Source organism: Somniosus microcephalus, chromosome 10, assembly GCF_052327205.1.
Source record: "Somniosus microcephalus isolate GS21.2 chromosome 10, FLI_Smic_1.0, whole genome shotgun sequence".
Taxonomy (NCBI): Eukaryota; Metazoa; Chordata; class Chondrichthyes; order Squaliformes; family Somniosidae; genus Somniosus; species Somniosus microcephalus.
This window is the reverse complement of record NC_140996.1, coordinates 217,940,570-217,961,378: the sequence shown is the minus strand read 5'-3', so window position 1 is coordinate 217,961,378 and position 20,809 is coordinate 217,940,570. Positions and strand designations below refer to the sequence as shown.

Sequence of the window (20,809 nt, the reverse complement as noted above, 5' to 3'; positions counted from 1 at the left end):
CAAATAGGGCGACCAAAGCTGCACACAATACTCAAGGTGTGGTCTTACCAAGGCCCTGTACAACTGCAGCAAGACATCCTTGTTCCTGTACTCGAACCCTCTCGCTACGAAGGCCAACATACTTTTGCCTTCTTGACTGCCTGCTGCACCTGCATGCTTACCTTCAGCGACTGGTGCACAAGGACGCCCAGGTCTCGTTGCACTTCCCCCCTCTCCCAATCTATTGCCGTTCAGATAATAATCTGCCTTCCTGTTTTTGCCACCAGTGGATAACCTCGCATTTATCGCCGATCCTTCATCGTCGCTGTGTCAAAATCCTGGAACTCCCTCCCTAACAGCACTGTGGGAGCACCTTCGCCACACGGACGGCAGTGGCTCAAGGCAGCTCACCACCACCTTAGAGGGCAACTAGGGATGGGCAATAAACACTGGCCTTGCCAGCAACGCCCACATCCCATAAACTAATTTTTAAAATGGGGCAAATGAGTATGTCCATCGGAGGGTCGGTCTCCCTGCAGCAGGGTCAGATGCTGAGGAATGGAGTTGGCTTCCCCCCACCGTCACTCCATTAGTTGCAGCTAATAAAAATCAAACTTCAGAAACTTGGGTCTCAATTGCCCACTGTAGCAAAAGCAGAGTCCACGGTAGCAAAATCAACTCCACTGCAATTCTGATCAACTCAAATACATTTAAGTTGATGAAGCCTCCCCCATGTGCCTGCCACTTTCTATATTTACATTCAGCTATAACTGCTTTCATTTTTGTAATACTTCACCATCAATTGTTATTTAGAGTGCCTGACATGAAGCCATTCGTTCTCAGTAAAAGACAGCTCATCTGTTGCCTGGGTTGTTTTTAGCTGCTTCATTACATTGTCTTCAGATAATGAAGACGAAATCTTTCAGCTAACCGTGAAGGGCAAGCAAGAGACCAGCTTTGTCCTTTTTTTGGAGGCTTCCCTTATTGCAGAAATGAGAGCAAGCGAGTGAAAAACTTTTTGAATGGTATTCATTGTCTTGTTGGAGTTGGGGGGGGGGGGGGGGGGGGAAAAAGAGAGAGAGAAGCAGGAGAACGAGGAGTGAAAGAGCTGAATAGTGGCGAGAGAGAGTTATGGTGGTGCATACTGCTGCATGGCGATGGGACTGAAATGAATCGCCAGCTTCAAACAGGGCTGTAAACAATAGTGAGCCCCGCTAGGTTGGAGACAATGCGATATTCTTACAAAACAATGCAGTTGGGGTGCAATTTGCATGTGGTAATGTTAAACTTAACTTCTTTTCCAAATATAACTAGAGTTTGTTAAATAACAATATTTCCAGTGGATAAGTTAATCAAAACTTCCTGCCTCTAAGATAATTGAAAGCAACTTCCTTTTGCATGTCTAGGTTGGAAATTACACGTGAAGGCTGGAGATTACCGCCTTCACCACTCTGCACGTTTCCTGCACACTAAATCAATAGGAGACTTGTGGGTTAAGCACACAAGTGGAAATAAATCACAGAACAAAGAATGTACCTTTTTAACTCATAGCCTCTCCTTGTGTCCAGAGTGTCTCCTTCAAATCTTAACTAGAGCTGTGGCTCCATAAAACCGACCTCATTGACCAAGCTTTTGGTCATTTGCCCGAATATCTCGTGGCTCGGTGTCAAATTTAGTTTGATAATGGCTCCTGTGAAATGCCTCGGGACGTTTTACTATGCTAACGGCGCTGTATAAAACGCAAGTTGTTGTGGCGAGAGCGGCGGGGGGGAAAAAGAAAGCGAATTTATGACTATTGTCGTTGTGCGCACATTCTCCTGCAATTAAAAGGTGGCGGCACATTTAACCGCTTAGACTCGTGCTGTGAAATTGCCTTCCTAAAGCCCTCTGCATCCCCCACCCAACTTCACCAAGCTTTCGATCAGATTCTTTGGCTCAGCATCCTTCCTTTACCCGCGCCCCCCCCAACCCCACAATAGATGAAGAATCAGACCCTGCCAGTGTCTGCTTTGTTATTTTAATTGTATAACTTGAACATTTGGTCCACTTGTCAAGTAAATGTCATAGCAGATGGCACTTGTCTTTCATCATCCTTCATAACCCAGTTGTTGCCTAAATAAGAAGGTTCTTTGGCACTGGAGTTGACCATAAATGAAACCTATCCTCGTTTTCAAGGTCTTGTCTTTTACCCCTCTATTGCTGGTATAGATTAAGATTTCCAAATAGCATGCAATCCAGTACAAATATTTTAAACAAACAACCACCTTAATTTGAATATTCATTCTACAGGAAGCATAATTATCTTTATAGATGTTTTGCGAGAATGTCGTTTTCACATCTGTACAAGAATGATGAATAAGGGGCCAGGAAACAATTGCGAGACACTGCCAATTTATCCTATGGCAGAAATGAGTCTAAAATGACACTGTTGATGGAATTCAATTGAGGAGCTGAAGAAACAAAGATATTAGAGATGTTGTGCAAGGACTCAAGTGCTTTGGGGCATTTTTTGCCATAAAAAAGGCTATATATAAAAATTGAGTCTTCATTTAAGATTCTCTTAAAAATAGGATTTTGAGATAGCAGTATTTATTTAAAGCCAAAAAGTGCACACAGACGGGACAGCACCTTAAAACCATTTCTCTTTTATAACTCATGACTTGCTCCATTAAAATGAGCAACTGACTAAAAGAATGACAAAGCTGTCCTACAGGCATCACGTCCCACAGATCACAAGTTCCCACGGCTGGATCCCCACCCAGTCGATGTTTAGGAGTTACTAGAACAAGCTACAGTTGTCCCTGCTTCCCCCGGGTAGCATCGCTATGCTGATAATACCATCAAGTCTGGCTCTGATGCTCGCCGTGTTGAACTAACCTACTGACACTCGCTATCTAAGCCAACATACGAGAACAGCCACCTGGTTTTATTTTTATTGCAGTTCCGCAAGAGATAGCACAGTTAGAACAGAAAACGAACAACATTTACAAGATCAGCTTACTACCCCGGATTATATATTTGCACCCAAATGCTAGCCCATTATAATAGCTTCAGCTGAACGTTAAAAGTCTAGTAACAAATGTGACCTTTCGATAAAACATTAGCCCCTCAATAGATTCTGATTAAAATATAAGCATTCATACAGCATATATGCTAGAACTTGCTATCAAGTAGAAAGCGGCAATACAAATATTTTCCATAGATAAGGAAAAATAATTTTAAATATTTATTCGGTATCCAAGCAACAAGATTCCCCCCCCCCAAATATGGTAAAAAACTATTTTTATTTATTTATTTTTGGGGAAAAAAAACCTTATGTTGATGTTGGCTCACAAGAAATATTTGCACTCTTGGAAGCAATAAAAACATACAACGGTTGAACAGCCGCCACAATACAAGAAACTATTTCTCAAGCCAGAAACAAAAGCAAAAAAGAACGCAAATCCCATTAAGACGAGGCATAGCTATAATCCCATGTCTCTCATTCATAGTGACCTATCGCTACATATTAAATCACAGATTTATGACCTACTCCTTTAGGAACTCTCCAATATCAGCATCCAAAACTCACCGACCCAACAAGTTGTTAATTCTGCAGCAGCCAGATTGACATCTGCACATGTACACGTGCTGCCTATTGACAGGAAGGCTTCAGTCACTGGACCTGGTAACCAGTGCTCCCTGCAAGCTGCGCTTTGTTCTGCACAACCCGTTTCTTTCACTGCACGGTCCCTTTAAATTTCCGCGCATGCGCGGGTATTTGCAATGGAAAAGCCAGTGAGCGGCCTGCGTGGGACCTCCCCCATTACTACGCGGCCGGGCCGCTTAGAGGGAACATTGCTGCTAGCCCACCATTTTGGTCACCTCCACCTCAAATGGCAAGTCTATGGAGAGGTTTACATTCGCCACCGACGACACCCAGTGTATGGGTAGTGGCTTAATGGCTTCGTAATCCAAAGCCCTTGACTCATTGACTAATAGTCCAGAGAATGGGACGTTTAAGAATTTGAATCCTGTTTTTTTTTTTTTTTTTAAATTAGAAGCAGACAGTTCTTGGATTGTTGTTAAAACCTCCCCCAAACTGGGAAGGAAACCTGCTGTCTTTACCCAGTCGGACTTTGACTCCAGTCCCACACCAACGCTATTGACTCTCAACTGTCTTCTGATGTGGCCTAGAAAGCTGCACAATTGGAAACTAACATGTGCACGTGTCCTCCAATAACACCACTTCATTTCCAGAAATGTACCAGTGCCAATATTAGTGGGATATTAATTTACATTAGGGATTCCTTCCTTCATTAGTTCTGTGCAAGCCTCCCAAAGTGTTGTGTCAGTACCTTTCTACCTAGACACAATTTAGGACTCAAATTCAAACATGAAATGCTTTATTGGAAGGAAAGGAAGTTCTGGCAAGTTCCGAACAAAGAGCTAAACTTAACAGAGAACACCCAACCATTTATCTCCTGTGACAGCACCACCACAGGTGGGAGGAGAACACACAATACATAACATTTCCTCCCCTCTTAAATGGAAGGTCCACATTATTCCTCAACAGGCAAGTTACTTTCAATGCACTCAACGAACCTAGGGTAGAGGTAGACTGCCTCAACCCCCGACTTTACCCTGGGGTTTATTCTGCCCCAGTCTTGTGGGTAAGTCACTAAGCCTACAGATCCAAGCGTCTTGGAGGCCGCCGCTCTGACAGGATACCGGCGGTCATCGCTGGCTTCCACAGCAGTAGGCATTGACAGGCCTGGATGGAGAAGGTGCCGGTGTCAGTCGAAAGTCAGGAGTTTGCACAGGTGGAACAGTCTCTGACTTCGTGTTGGAGAAGAGCACTGTGGCAAAGGATGCTGGTTTGCGGTATCATCCGGAAACAGTTCAGGCCAACTAGCCGTTGGAGCCTCTGTGGCTGTCTCTGCTCCTAACAACAGTTGATCTGTGTGTCTGCTCCAGACGACATCCTCAGCAGTTTCAACCGTGTAAGACACAGGGCCCGTCTGCACGATCACCGTAGCAGGAACCCATTTCGGTCCAGTGTTGTAGTTTCGAGCTAGGATGTGCTCTCCCGGATGAAACCGTCTCTCCTTGGCTCTTCTCTCTCTTCAACTTGACCTTGTTGTTGACAATGGACAACCTGTTCTGCCCTGGGAGGTTTAAGTCAAAACTTGTCCGCAACTACCTCTTCATCATGAGCGAAGCGGGGGAAGTTTTGGTCGTGGCATGCGGCTCGTTCCTGTAGGACAACGGGAAGCTGTTCAGACGTTGGTGGATTGAGCCCTGACCTTGCGATGCCTTCAAGGCGTGCTTCAAAGTTTGCACGAACCTTTCTGCCTGGCCGTTAGTAGAGGGATGATAGGGCGCAGACCCGATGTGTTGGACACCATTCACATGCAGGAAGGTTGCAAACTCCTGTGATACAAATTGTGGACCGTTGTCACTTACGAGTTGTTCCGGTGAGCCATAACGGCTGAACATCTCACCAAGTTTTCAATTGTTTTCTCTGCCGTGGTAGACCTCATCACAGCGACCTCTGGCCACTTGCTACGAGCGTCCACAACCACCATAAACATCTTCTGTTCGAAAGGACCGGTGAAGTCCACATGTACTCGCTGCCACACTTCTGCAGGCCAATCCCAGGGGTGTAGGGTTGCCAGCTGTGGAACATTCCGGACCCTTTGACATGGGGAACATGTTTTGGCTTTCTCCTCAATATTCCCATCGAGACCTGGCCACCAGAAGTAGCTTCTTGCCATTTCCTTCATCCGAACCATCCCACTGTGGCCTGTATGAAGTTGTTGCAGTATAGGTTCCCTCAGAGGTGGCAGAATGATGACACGGCGTCCCCAAAGAAGGCAACCTGCCTGGACGGAGAGCTCATTTCTTTTTGAAACGTAAGGTTTCAAACTAGGAGAATCTCCTATAGCTCTCCCTCGAATGACATCGTCCATTAACACAGGACTGGATCGTTGCGGGTGTACCTTCGCACCTGAACTGCAGTGACAGGTGCTCCCTCCACTTGTCTAAAGTAGAAGATGTCTATCTGACGAGGCTCTGGGGGAGTAACAGGCAAGGGTAGCCTCAAGAGACCGCCTGCGTTGCCGTGCAAGTCTGATTTGCGATATTTGATGTCGTATATGTGTCCTGACAACAGTAAAGCCCACCTTTGCATCCTTGCAGAGAGAGACGGAATTCCGGCATGGGGCCCGAAGATTGAAGTCAATGGACGGTGGTCCGTCAGGAGTGTGAACCTTCTCCCAAACAGGTACTGATGAAATTTTCGAATTCCAAAAAAGATTCCCAAGGCCTCACAGAAACCCCACAGTGCAGATAGAGGCCATTTCGGCCCATCGAGCCTGCACCGATCCCACCCGATCCCCGTAACCCCTACACCTGCACCTAGCCCACCCTATCCCTGTAACCCCACTAACACTAAGGCTCAATTTATCATAGCCAATCAACCTAACCCGCACATCTTTGGACTGTGGGAGGAAACCGGAGAAAACCCACGCAAACACGGGGAGAATGTGCAAACTCCACACAGTCGCCCGAGGCCGGATTCGAACCCGGGTCCCTGGCGCTGTGAAGCAATAGTGCTCAATCTGTGCATAGTTACTCTCGGCCTTGTTCAAGGTGCGTGATGCAAAGGCAATAGGTGTCTCTTCACCCGAAGGCATGATGTGGGATATGACTGCTCCCACACCATATGGTATGCATCACATCATAATCATCTTCATTGTCATTGTACAAGTGCAGTACAACTAGCTGCACGGGTAGCTTTGGGTCGAAGTGTGTCAGGACCTACAACTTCAGCAATGCTTTCTTTGCTTGGGCGAAAGCTTCGTTGCACAGTTCAGTCCATTTCCATGTTTTGCCTTGACATAGCAACATTGCTGAAGCCGTTACACCAGTTGCTAAGTCTGGAATAAACTTCCCATAGTTGTTAAGTAGTCCCAGAAATGAACGTAACTGGCTCACATTCTGGGGCCTTCACGATCGCCTTGACCTTTGGTGGCGCCTTATGCAGGCCAGTAGCGTCAATCACATGCCCCAGGTACTCAACTGAAGACTGAAAGAATTCACATTTGTCCTTATGAACTCTGAGTCCGTACTCTTTCAGTCGTTGTAGTGTCGCATCCAAGTTCAGAAGATGATCCTCCTCATTTGTCCCAGTGACAAGGATGTCGTCCAGGTAGCACTGGACTCCTGGCAGTCCACTCAAAATCTGATACATTGCCCTTTGGAATAGAGCAGGGGCTGACGTAATTCCAAACGGAAGGCGGCAGTACCTGTATAGCCCATTGTGTGTCACAATTGTCAGCAGCTCCTTTGATTTGTCATCGACATGCATTTGTAGATAAGCCTGGCATAAGTCTATTTTGCTGAACTTTTGCCCTCCGGCCAGGCCCGTAAAAAGATCAATGAGGGGAAGAGGGTACTGTTCCGCAGACAGCACCGGGTTAATAGTCACTTTAAAATCCCCGCAGATTCGAACAGATCCATCCTTTTTCAGGACAGGAACAATGGGTGTGGCCCATTTGCTCACGCTCACAGGCTCCAGGACTCCATTCTCGACTAAGGCCTCCAAGTTAGCCTCAACTTTTGGCCTAATTGCATAGGGTACAGGTCGGGCTTTGTGAAACTTCGGCTTGTTGTCAGGTTTAATGTCCAGTCTCACGCTGATCTTTTTCATGCTCCCAAGTTCCCCATTGAAGAGTTCTGCGTGTTTGTTTAACACTGCAGTCAGACCTGACTCCCCTTTTGACATCATGCGGACTGCAGGCCAGTCCAGCGTGATTTTCTCTAGCCACGCACGTCCCAGTAGCGATGGGTAATTTCCCTTTACCACATATAGTGGCAGTTTTGCAGTCTGTCCGTTCAATTTAACTGTCACCTCAATGACGCCTCTCATGGCCACAGGTTCGCCGGTATACGTCTTTAGCACAATGTTTATTGGCTGAAGGGTAAGATGCTTTAGCATTTTGTTGTAGACAATGTCTGAAACAAGGGACACAGCCACACCTGTGTCCACCTCCATCCGCACTGATTGTCCCTCCACCAGTGGTGACACCCAGTAGCCATTTGAATCACCTGCAACCGTCAGTTTGTGCACCTCTTCCTCCTCAGGGGAGGTGTCGCTCCCCTCTGTTTTGCTTGTTCCATCATACTGCACTAAATGAACACTTTTTCCTCTTGTCCAAATAGACATTTTGCTTCCATGCTTCCCAACTCTGTTCTTTTTTTAACCTCTACAGGCGCCTTCAATGTGACCTTTTGCCACAATTTCGACATTCCAGCTCTGTACACCAGCAGTCATTAGCGTGATGGCCCGTTTTCCCACAACGGTAACATGTGCCGTTCCGCGCACCTTTAGGCTCAGACGACACCTTGTGAACTCTCCCTGTTGAGCTCAACTGGTGAGCCTCCTTTTCCGCTATCTCCATGGAGACACTAACTTCAATGGCCTTTTCCAAGAGTAAGGTTGTCCTCAGTAAGAAGGCGCTTCTGTGTGGCTGCATTTTGCAGACCACACACAAGTCTGTCTCTAATGGTGTCATTCAGCAGCTCCTTGAACTGGCAGTGTTCCGACAACCATTTTAAAGCAGCAATAAACATAGTCACTGATTCCCCCTCCTCTTGATTCCGTTTGTGAAATCTAAATCTCCCAGCAATAACCAGAGGTTTTGGTGAAAAATGTGCTCCAAGAATTTCCACTAGTTGCTTATATGTTTTAGTTCCTGGCTTATCTGGCTGCACGAGGCTGTGAAGTAAACTGAATGTCTTCGGCCCGATTACACTCAAAAAGGTAGGCACGACCTTTTCATTTGCCACTGCATTCGCCAATACAAAATAGTCAAAACGTTCCGTATATGCGCTCCATTGCTCCACATTTTCATCAAAATTACCGATATTTCCTAATATAGTAGCCATCTCACGTTTCAAATTAAATTTTCTGTTTACTCACTGCACCCGTAACGTACGCAGATTCATCCGTTCCTCGTTGCCACTTGTTGTGTCGGTACCTTTCTACCTAGACACAATTTAGGACTCAAATTCAAACATGAAGTGCTTTATTGGAAGGAAAGGAAGTTCTGAACAAAGAGCTAAACTTAACAGAGAACACCCAACCATTTATCTCCTGTGACAGCGCCACCACAGGTGGGAGGAGAACACAATACATAACAAAGAACCAGCATACTGTCTAATTACAGGTGTGGCTCAGTGGGTAGCACCCTCGCCTTGGAGTCAGAAGGTCGTGGGTTCAAGTCCCACTCCAGGGACTTGAGCACAAAAATCTAGGCCGACACTCCAGTGCAGTGCTGAGGGAGCGCCGTCTGTAGATTCCAGCAAGTCCACTTGATTACAACAGTAATTGGAAAATACACCAGTTCTTTGGGAGACAAACAAAGAAAGACAGACTTGCATTTATATAGCACCTTTCATGACCACCAGATGCCCCAAAGCACTTTACAGCCAATTACAGGAAACTCTCGTTTAAACGGCACCTAAATATCCAGAATTCTCTATTAACCGGCAAAATTCATACTCCGAAAACACCTCAATAACCGGAAATGTTGCCAAGTCAGAATCTCCCATGGTGGCCGAGTTAGTCAGTGGGGGGTAATTCTCCAAACTGCCACTACTCGGCTTCTTGGCACTGTCAGAAGTCCAAACACCTCAATAACAGGAGTTTGATCTTTGTTAAAAATAGCCTCGGTAGATAACCCTCGGTCATCCGGAATTTTTAATCAACCGGCAACACGCTGGTCCCGTCGGTGCTCGGATACCAGAGAGTTTCCTGTAAGTACTTTTTGAAGTGCAGTCACTCTTGTAATGTAGGAAACGCGGCAGCCAATGTACACAGTCAGATCCCACAAACAGCAATGTGATAATGACCGGATAATGTTTTATAGTGATGTTAACCAAGGGATAACTATTGGCCAGGACACCGGGGATAACTCCCTGCTCTTCTTCAAAATAGTGCCATGGGATCTTTTACATCCCCGAGAGCACAGACAGGGCATCGGTTTAACATCTCATCTGAAAGACGGCACCTCTGACAGTGCAGCACTGCACTGGGAGTATCAGCCTAGATTTTTGTGCTCAAGTCTCTGGAGTGGGACTTGAACCCACAACCTTCTGACTCAGAGGCGAGTGTGCGACCCACGTTTCAAAACACAGATGGGTTATTAAATGGTTTCCAAAGTCCTCTTTTTCTAATATTATTATACACACTAACTCTTGGCTATGTAAGCATTGTCATTCAAAAGTTAATATTTATTGTCTGTGTTTCAGATCAAGGAATGCTGCACTGATGACTATACAGCCATTGCGCTCATGAGCACGAAACACCCAGTAAGGCACAAGCAAGTTCCGACACGGAGCAATAGGTGTATCGCCCATCCAGCCCCGCCCACCCAGACAGCTCGAGTGGAATTCAAAACTATTTAACAAGATTCAGTGCTGCTGACTTTCTCCCTGGCAATTCTAAGTGTGGTCTTAGTTGCCATAGGCCAGCGAGGTATTTTCACCATCACTTGTTTGCACAGACATTCCTCAGCCAATGGGCAAAGATGTACGTGCAGTGGTTTTGAAGTGGAACCAACTGCGATAGAAACTGCTATGCTGTACGGTGAAGCAATCTGTATAGCACTCAATCACAAATCAAAATGGGAGAGCGAGAGCGAGAAATAAAATTGGGACTAGAGGTGAAGAACTGTCATGACTAACAAAAATGGTGGAGCCAGCTCAATGATCCAAGTGGCATGAAACCACTTTAGGAAGAAGTGTTCAAAGCAACAAATAGCATTATTTCCTTGTGCTTTTGCTATCACACTGACAGTTTAGGTATCTACACAATATATAACACACATGCACAGAGAATCCAGCTACTAATCATCCTTTGGCAATAACAACTTCTTGCTCCGTTCCAGCAAATGGAACTAGGAGACAGCACTAAAATAGCAGTGTGCTGTGCATCACTGGAAAAACATCCATCTTTTTCCTCAACACTGTACAAAGTGCTTGCGCTTCTAGTGTTTCAGTACCAAAAAAGTGACAAAATGTACAACAGACAATAGTTCGAATTTGTCCAAAGACAGGATGGCTTACACATTTCCAAAGTGCCGCTGAAAATTACGTGCACATTTTGAAGCCAGGACATGGTGGGAAAATGCATTTTGAAGGCACGTATAAATCCTTCCACACAGGAAACTCACCAGACGTGAGAACTGATTTTTGCCCAACTTCTGGAATAAATTTAAATACTCGAAGGTTCAGTTCAGTTCTAATTCCCAGAGGAGCCCTGACCCTGGTAAGCCTCTGTTTCCCTCCACCCCCCCCCCGACTAATTTTCACCTCCAAACATATGCCATTTAGCCCAGTCTGATGCGGAGCTACACAAATGCAGATCAGAAGCTCTCGGGTTCAATTTATGTTCTGTGCCAAGTTAACCACAATTAGCTTCAGAACTCCTGGGCAAAGCTGAATAAAAAAAAGATTCCCACTTGTATAGAATCAGACAGCACAGAAGGCGGCCATTCGGCCCACCGTGCCTGTGCCAGCTCTTTGAAAGAGCTGTTCAATTAGTCCCACTCCTAATCCTTGACCCTGCTAGAAAGTGAGTGGATAAGAATGGGCTTGGCTTGGTTATGATGTCGTCCAAGTTCAGTCTCTTGCCACTCACAACCTGAACCATCGCTTGAGGACTAGCCATTTACCATGGGGCGAGTAGCATGTGTAGAGCAAACAAGGGCTTCCAATCCTCATTTCTATCCAGCGATCATCCATGTCAAAAGAAAGAGAAAATACAGACATCGCTGGAATTGATTATTCCAGCCATATCAGAATTCTGCTTTAGCTATTTCACACAAATATCAGTTTCACATTTCACGTCCACTCTATGCTACACTCGGCAGTTTAAATGAGTATTGCTACATATTAAAGAGATCCTCCATGGAATGCATTAGGTTGTCTTTTAAAATTTGAGGTGCAAAGTTAAAATTTTAAAATCCCATTGTGCATGAGACTGCAGGATTGTTGACACGCAACTGCAGTTCCCAGCAGAAAACACATCAGTCTAATTGGGACACGATCATAGATTAAGGGGGAGAAATCCGGTAACTTCTGAATCCCTGAAAAATTAGCGCCAGGCGCTAATCATTCTCCGTTTCCACGAAATTGGGTGTTAACGCTCCAGGATGAAAGTGGAGCGCTAAAATCAAGAGCTACCACTTCCCTTGGAGCGCTAAACAGCCAGCAGAAGCGGTGCAGCACTGCCCAATGTCGAGGGCAGTGCCGTCGGGAACGGAAGCTCCTTCCCTCAATTAAAGGGAAGGGTTATCGCTGCAGGCTCTGCAATGAAGAGAGGTACCTGGTCACAGACGGCACCCCCGACCAGCCCCAAGCACTGTAGCAGAGTGCAGGGCTGATCGATCGCGGCCCAAGAAAATCATTAAAATTTAGCGTCAAGCTTCACAAACAATTCCCCCCACCCCCCCCAAACGCCATCATCTCCGTTAAACAGGGTGCCCGAGGCACCTGGCCTCCCGAACAATGCCTCCTGCAGCTGTTGTGTCCTCGGCCGGCGATGCTGCAGGGGGCGGAACCGAAGTTCGGGTCCGGGGCACTAAGCAGGACGATGACATCATGATCACCGGGCGCAGGCGATTGTGGCGCCATGGGTTACTACCGCCACAAAGCTCCAGGTGAATTTAGTGAGAGTTGTTTCATTCACCACGCCCGGGCGGCAAGTCATTACCACCCCGTTATCGCCCCTGGAGGCGCTAAGGCACCAAATTTCTCCCCGCAAGACTTCAATGCAATCATCAGCTCAAATAAGGGGCAAGGCAACCAATTTATAGATGATGGTCCATCTCTATATTCTACTAGCATTTTAAGTAAAATGAAAGCTTATGCTATAGAACTTTAGTGAGATCTCTACACGTTTGACATACTGCTACGCAGTCAAAATCCATCCCAAAGTTAGTTATTTTTGATTTTCTACACCACAATAAAACATGGAACAAGAAATGGCCGTTTGGTCCATTCCTCCGACATGTTGTGCACAATTCAATTAGTCATGGACTTCTTTATAGCCACTGAAATCTCCAGAGGAAGGATTACATAAAGTTCCATAACAACTCTCACTTATATTCAGCAGAGTGAAATGTAGAGGGGGCAGAATGGACAGCGAGCAGAAAGTGGAGGTTACCAAAAGAAGTGGGCTTTGAGGCTTTTGAACATGGAGACATGCAGTAAGGCAGTGGGTTTGAGATAGGGAGAATTCGAGAGTGCAGAGCCGCAACGCTGAAGGCTCCGCCACCGATGACGTAGAAGGGGGTGAGGGGGGGGGGGGGGGGGGGAAGCACAGATCAGAGTGAAGCATTCAAGCTGGGGGAATAAGGTGGAGCCATAGAGGAAAAACACAAAGGCAGGAAGTCTTTTCGCTGTCCCCAAAGACAACGCAAGCAAAACACTTGTCAAAAAAAAACTTACTTAGTACTATAGGTCTTTGCCCATTCCAATCCATGGCCCTGCAGTTCACATTGTAATCACTTTTATGTTACCTCGACTTAGAAATACAAGTTGTTGTTGTAGGTGTAATTATGATTAGAACCCCCGATCCCATTGCTAGCCAGACAAGAAGTATTAAATGTAGCGCCTTGAACATAGTAAAATGTCCCAAGGCACTTCACAGGAGCGTGATCAAACAAAATATGACACTGAGCCACATAAGGAGATATTAGGACAGGTGACCAAAAGCTTGGTCAAAGAGGCAGGTCTTTAGGAGTGTCTTAAAAAGAGGAAAGAGGTGGAGGGGTTTGGGGAGAGAATTCCAGAGCTTAGGGCCTACGCAGCTGAAGGCACGGCTGCCAATGGTGGATGCTCAAGAGGCCAGAATTAGGGGAGTGCAGAGATCTCGGAGGGTTGTGGGGCTGGAGGAGATTACACGCAACTCTCTGAAGCCTGGAATTGTTCCCGCCACTTTTGTCTGAATACTCTTGCAGAGCTGCACAATACTCCAAGTGTGATCTCATCATTGAACTGCACAAGTTGGAATATCTCGTTGTGCTCAAGATGCCACCTTGAAGATATTTTGCTGCCATTGAGAAACCAAAATGAAGGGGTCAAAAACTACACTGCAGGATCAACTTCAAGCTGTCAAAATTCTTCTGCATCGCTTACTAATGGACATCACTTCACGTACACCTTTCATATTCAAACAGAGGTTTATTGCACATTAAAAAATCAAACTGCATGCCTAGACCATCCATTTAATTGGTCCAGTTTCCTCTGAACTCTGATCAGCAAAGTACATAATAAAAGCATGAATAGTGGGGACAGAAAAACAATAGATCCTGCAAATGCCCCAATAGTCACAAGACAACTTTCCATTGCTAAAATAAATCTTTCCAACTGAATTAGCCAATTCTTCATTAATTCCCAGTGCCCACTCAGATGGTCCATCATCAATAGCTTGTGAACTGCAGCAGATACTGGTGAAGCAGGTCACAATAACATGGGATTTGGAGATAACTATTGCTTGTGACTTCAGACACAGATTGATAGCATCCTGTAAAACTACTCAAGCATTTTTTTCCACCGATGTTAGGCAAATAATTTGAGTTCATACCTAGATTGCAATTGTATCTGGTTTGGAATGGGCTGTCCATTTTGAGTGGCTATCCAGCTAGGTTTTGAAAAGGTAAACTGATCAAATTATTTTTCCAGCTTATGTTCTGTGATGTGAAAACATTTAAGACTTAAAGGCCTAGAAATTCGGTATAGCCGCGTTTGGGGCGCTAGTCCTGGCGATGCGCAAAGTTTAGCGCCAGGTGCAATTTAGCACCACCTAGCGCGATATTGGGTTGCAGTGCCCCTAAAGGTGATTGCGGCGCTGAATCAGGCGCTGCACACTACTCTTAAGGCGCTAACCCGGCGGCACAACCCAATTTCGCGGCAGCAGGGCGCAGCGAAGGTGCTGTCAATAATCACTTTCCCTGAGACACACTGGCGCCGGCCAGCTCTTAAGGGGCAGGTCAATTGGCATCACCAGACACTCACTGCCTTGTAGGCCTTCAAAGTGGTGGGAGCCTGCCTGTGGCGCGCCAGCCTAGCAAGACATGGAAAGGGTGAGGCAGAGGGCGGAACGCCTCACTGATGGGGCATTGCATGCTTTGGTTGGTGCAGTGGAATCAAGGCCAAGGAAGATGGTCGGAATGGGATTTATGTTTTGGACAGTCTCCCGGGTGTGAGAGCCAGTTATGTGTCAGTGTATTAGTTTTGCTTTCTGTTGCCATAGCTTTCTCATGTTTGAAGGAACCACATTTTGTGTAATGAAACACTTTCTTCATTTACAATGGCTATGCCTGCTATTTATATGTATCTTGCCCTTCACAGGCATGGGGAGTATCAGACCGGTTCCATTCCTGTTCTTGGAATGGCAGCAAGCATTCCAAGAGAGGGGCCTAGAAGCTACTTCTGATCAGCCTCTGATGCGCAGCCCGAGAAGAGCCGCTCGCGTAGAAGTTCAGGCCAGCAGGCATCTTCTCAGCCACCAACAGAGATGTCCTGCACCTTATCGGAGGCTGCAGATCTGGCTGAAGCAGCAGGCACAGCTCAGTCACCACCTCCTTTCTAAATCACAGCCTTCTGACACACTGCTCCTCCAGCAAGTTCATGTAGGAAAACTGCTGTCGGAAAACCCTGCCAACGTAAGGTCTGTTGTGGCGACGTCTGTTGGCCCTCCTCCGTCTGGCCATGCCCGCCCCCCTCTCCCAGCGTCTCAGTGCCCTTTCCAGATGATTCAGCAGCAGGACGTTCCCCTCCAATGCAGTCCCCATAATAAGTGCCCACAGGAAGGTTCCCCGTTGTCAAGGCTCACCAACAGCAAGGTGATGGTCAGAAGGCTGAAGGTTGTCTGCCTGCGCTGGCTCAGTGGTCAAATGGCTCTCAGTGTGCAGCTCAGCAACTCTTTGTAGCTTGCGAGGAAGTTATGCTCCAAAAATGGCTGCCGCTTTTAAGCCACACCAGTCCCCTTTAAATAATGCTCCTCCAGCCCGAGAGCGACTTGGTAAGGTCCAGATAAGTTGTCACTATTAGCGCCAAGCGCTACGGAGGGGTGCGCCACTGAATTTCCGGTCCGGGGCACCCAAAAGGCGTTGCACACTCAAATGACGTCATAAATCAGCCTGCGCCCATGAGCGGGCGCTAAATGCATACTCAATATGGGGGCGAGGCGTTAGGCGCCTTGCGCCCGCCCGGAAATTGGCTAGCGCCCCTCTTCTCGGCCTCTTTAGGCGTTAATCGGTGGTGCTAACAACCGAATTTCTCCCCCAATGATTTTTTTATAGTTTGCAAAGCAATCTTCAGAAGCCAAATCAATAATCCCATCTCTTACCCAATTCTTCACTTGACAAAAAAAAAAGTGTTACTATACCCCCCCCCCCCCCCCCAAATTTTAAAATTGCTGTAACACCAGGGCAAATCAAGCATTCCAATTTTGGGCGTCACTAGCAAGGCTAGTATTTATTACCCACCCCTAGTTGCCCCAGAGATGGTTATGGTGGCTTCGGAACACAGTTAAGAATCAACCATGTTGGTGTGGAACTAGTCACAGACCAGACTGATAAAGTTTCCTTCCCTAAAAAAAAAAGGACATTAGTGAACTATTACAACTTCTAATGACAGCTTTATGTGATCACTTTTACCAATACCACATTTTTATTTCCAGATTTATTCATTATTTTTTTTTATTTTTTTATAAACTGGATTCAAATTCTCAAACTGCCATGATGGGATCTGAATTCACGCTCTCTGGATTATTAGGCCAGGCCTCTGGATTACGAGTCCAGTAACATAACCACTGCTTCAAGTCAAAATGTGTGGGGGTTAAAGGCTTGCTTGGCCACACTAAACTACACTGAAACACCCAAACCACAGAGAGTGAAGTCATGGTATGGGCAGATACTGGGAGAGATCGAGTGACACATCAAAGTGTGCGTAGACTTTATTGTGGTTCCACATTGTCGCAGCTGGACATCTTCCATTTCATTTATCTTTAAGACAGCTCCGTGCGAATAACCTTCACCACACGGACTGCAGCGATTCAAGAAGGCATCCTTCTCAAAAAGACAACGCGAGATGAGCAATAAATGCCAGCCACACCCACATCCAGAGAATGGTTTGTTTATCTCAGCATAAAAATTCAATCAATAGTAGTTAAAAATGGCAGCGTCTCCACTATATAAAAATAGACCATTTTTCCCCATCAGGCACACGCCTTCGGTGTAATCGAGGTGGGTTTGAAAATAAAGGGCAGACAATGTGTGGCTTTAAAAAAGGCATTGGCACCATTACTGAACAAGAGGCATAAGCTCCAAATGACTGCCCTCCTCGGTATGATCTTCGTGCCATTGCCCACAACTCATTCAAAAGCAAAATACTGGGGATGCTGGAAATTTGAAATAAACACAGTTGGTGCTGGTGAAAGGTCAGCAACCTGAAACGTTAACTCTGTTTCTCTCTCCACAGATACTGCCTAACCAGCTGAGTATTTCCAGCATTTTCTGTTTTTATTTCTGCACAATGTATCCGGAGTGAAGCCAAGTTTAAAAAAAAGATAATCCACAATACAGATAACCCCCAAAAAACTGGAACTGTAGAGACCGAGATAGTTTCAACTGTGAAAGAGGGAAACATAGACATCAATTAAAGACTTTAAAGGCACGGTTGGACTTCAAATCAAACTTTGGGGGCCAAAACAGAAGGTTTTTTCCCCTTTTTCTTTTGTTAATGAATTAAGCTCTGCAGATCTCACTTTTCTTTGGGATGTTAGATGTCAACGTTATTTTTTAAATGAAGTAGTATCGCCACAGGGCACACGATGGAGGAATTGGAAAGCCCGATGCAAAAAAAATGAAAAAAGGGAGCAACGGATTAAAAAAAGTGTGAAGTTTAAGCGGAGGGAGGGCGAAGTGAGATTTCTTTCATGGACATGGCATCAAATCCACCAAGACAAGAAGCTTTAAGTGACTTTATAACAATATATTTTTAAAAACTTACAGACACACGACCAGAAAACGCCAAGATAAATCTTACCTTTCGTTCCAACAAAGACAAAAGCCAACCCGATGAAAAGGATAGTTCTTGAAAGCAACATGGTTTCCTAAAAGTTTAAAAAGAAAAAAAAGTTTTTTTTTGTTCTTCAGGCAAGCAGATGGAGCGAGAGGAAAACAACTTTCCTCAACCAAGACGAGCACTTCTAACACAGAAAACTTCTTGAAGGAGATGTTTTTATTTTGCTTTCTGAAAGCCACCTATTTATAGAGCTGCCTGATGCGAGTGAAGCGCAGAGTTGCTCAGAGAAAGGCTCCACCCGGGGAAGGGCTGAGTCACCGGCTCCTGTCAATCATTCCGACTGACAGCTCCCCTCCTCCAATCAGGGAAGCCCATGGCTCAGGGCTCGGCCAATCGCCGCCTCCCCTGTCGGTTGGCAGGGGGCGGTGCAGAAAGCCCTCGCTGAGAGGGCGGGATCTCAGCTGACTGCGCTTTTGTTGAATTGCCTCCAGCCCGGCTGACCCCGCCCTTGCTTGCTCCCAGAGCAGATTTGCTGGAGAAATGGCAAAACCTGCGTAGAGGTTAAAGGGAAGAACTGCAGGAAATCGGAAATGCCCTGCACCCCTCTTAAAATAAAACGAAATAGGAACTGCGAGTAGACCATTTAGCCCCCTCCAGCCTGTTCTGCCAGTGGCTCGCACCCTCGCCTCTGAGTCAGAAGGTTCTGGATTCACATTCCCAGCTCCAGAGACTTGAGCACGAAAATCTAGGCTGACACTCCCAGTGGAGTGCTGCACTGTCGGAGGTGCCGTCTTTTGGATGAGATGTTAAACCGAGGCCCCGTCTGCTCTCTCAGGTGTGTGTAAAAGATCCCGAGGCACTATTTTCGAAGAAGAGCAGGGGGAGTTCTCCCCCAGTGTCCTGGCCAATGTTTATCCCTCAACCAACATCACTAAAACAATTTATCTGGTCATTGTCACATTGCTGTTTGTGGGAGCTTGCTTTGTGCAAATTGGCTGCCGCGTTTCCTGCATTACAACAGTGACTACACTTCAAAAAAGTACTTCATAGAAACATAGAAGAAACATAGAAGATAGGAGCAGGAGTAGGCCATTTGGCCTCTCGAGCCTGCTCCGCCATTCAATGAGATCATGGCTGATCATCCAAACTCAGTACCCTGTCCCTGCCTTCTCCCCATATCCCTTGATCCCTTTAGCCTTAAGAAATATATCTAACTCCTTCTTGAATATATTTACTGAATTGGCCTCAACTGCCTTCTGTGGTAGAGAATTCCACAGGTTCACCACTCTCTGGGTGAAGAAATTCCTCCTCATCTCTGTCCTAAATGGCTTACCCCTTATCTTTAGACTGTGACCCCTGGTTTTGGACTCTCCCGCCCTCAGGAACATCCTTCCTGCATCTAGTCTGTCCAGTCCTGTTAGAATTTTATAAGTTTCAATGAGATCCCCTCTCATTCTTCTAAACTCCAGCGAGTATAAGCCCAATCGACCCAATCTCTCTTCATACGTCATTCCTGCCATCCCAGGTATCAGTCTGGTGAACCTTCGCTGCACTCCCTCCATGGCAAGAACATCCTTCCTCAGATAAGGCGACCAAAACTGCACACAATACTCAAGGTGTGGTCTCACCAAGGCCCTGTACAACTGCAGCAAGACATCCTTGTTCCTGTACTCAAACCCTCTCGCTACGAAGGCCAACATACCATTTGCCTTCTTAACCGCCTGCTGCACCTGCATGCTTACCTTCAGCGACTGGTGCACAAGGACACCCAGGTCTCGTGCACTTCCCCGTCTCCCAATCTATTGCCGTTCAGATAATAATCTGCCTTCCTGTTTTTGCCACCAAAGTGGATAACCTCACATTTATCCACATTATACTGCATCTGCCATGCATCTGCCCAATCACCCAACCTGTCCAAATCATACTGGAGTTTCTCGGCATCCTCCTCACAGCACACACGCCCACCCAGCTTGGGACATCAGGTGGTTGTGAAAGGCGCTGTATAAATGCAAGTCTTTCTTTCAATGAGATCTTAGCTGATCTGCAGTCTAACTCCATATACCCGCCTTCGCCCCATATCCCTTAATACCTTTGGTTAACTAAAATCTATCAATCTCAGATTTAAAATTAGCAATTGAGCTAGCATCAATTGCCGTTTGCAGAAGAGAGTTCCAAACTTCTACCACCCTTTGTGTGTAGAAGTGTTTCCTAATTTCACTCCTGAAATGTCTGGCTCTAATTTTTAGACTAAGGCCCCCTAGTCCTAGACTGCCCAACCAGGGTAGATAGAGAGAAACTATTTCCGCTATCCGTTCCCCTTAATATCTTGAAAATTTCAATCAAATCACCCCTTAACCTTCTGCCATTTAATTAGGTCACGGCTGATCTGTATCTCACCTCCATCTACCTGCCGTGGTTCCGTAACCCTTAGCCTAACTAAAAATCGATCAATCTCAGTTTTGACATTTTCAATTGACCCCCTCAGCCTCAACAGCTTTTTGACGGTGAAGGTTCCAGATTTCCACTACCCTTTGTGTGAAGAAGTGCTTTCTGACATCATCCCTGAATGGCCTCGCTCTAACTTGAAGGTTATGGATGCTTCTCCCCCCTCTCAAGAGGAAATAATTTATCTCTATCAACCCTATCAAATCCTTTAATCATCTTAAACACCTCAATTAAATGACCCCCTTAATCTTCTATATTGTAAGGGATGCAAGCCTAGACTATGCAACATGTCCTCATAATTCAA

General features: G+C 46.1%; 1 protein-coding gene across 4 annotated transcripts in view; it reads right to left on the bottom strand.

Annotated features, from left to right (window-relative positions):
- Positions 1-18,370, bottom strand: part of LOC147112103 (CD99 antigen-like) — a 75,238-nt gene extending 56,868 nt beyond the window's left edge. For 2 of the 4 annotated variants that reach the window (XM_085999619.1, XM_085999621.1), the window contains exons 1-2: positions 18,227-18,370; positions 18,082-18,150 (exon numbers count right to left, since the gene is read on the bottom strand). In XM_085999619.1, coding sequence (XP_085855745.1) covers positions 18,082-18,142 — 61 coding nt within the window. In that variant the 5' untranslated portion in view covers positions 18,143-18,150; positions 18,227-18,370. Of the gene's footprint in view, positions 1-18,081 lie in introns of all 4 variants that reach the window. The other 2 variants (XM_085999618.1, XM_085999620.1) reach the window with 1 other exon arrangement.
- Positions 18,371-20,809: the final 2,439 nt, after the last annotated feature.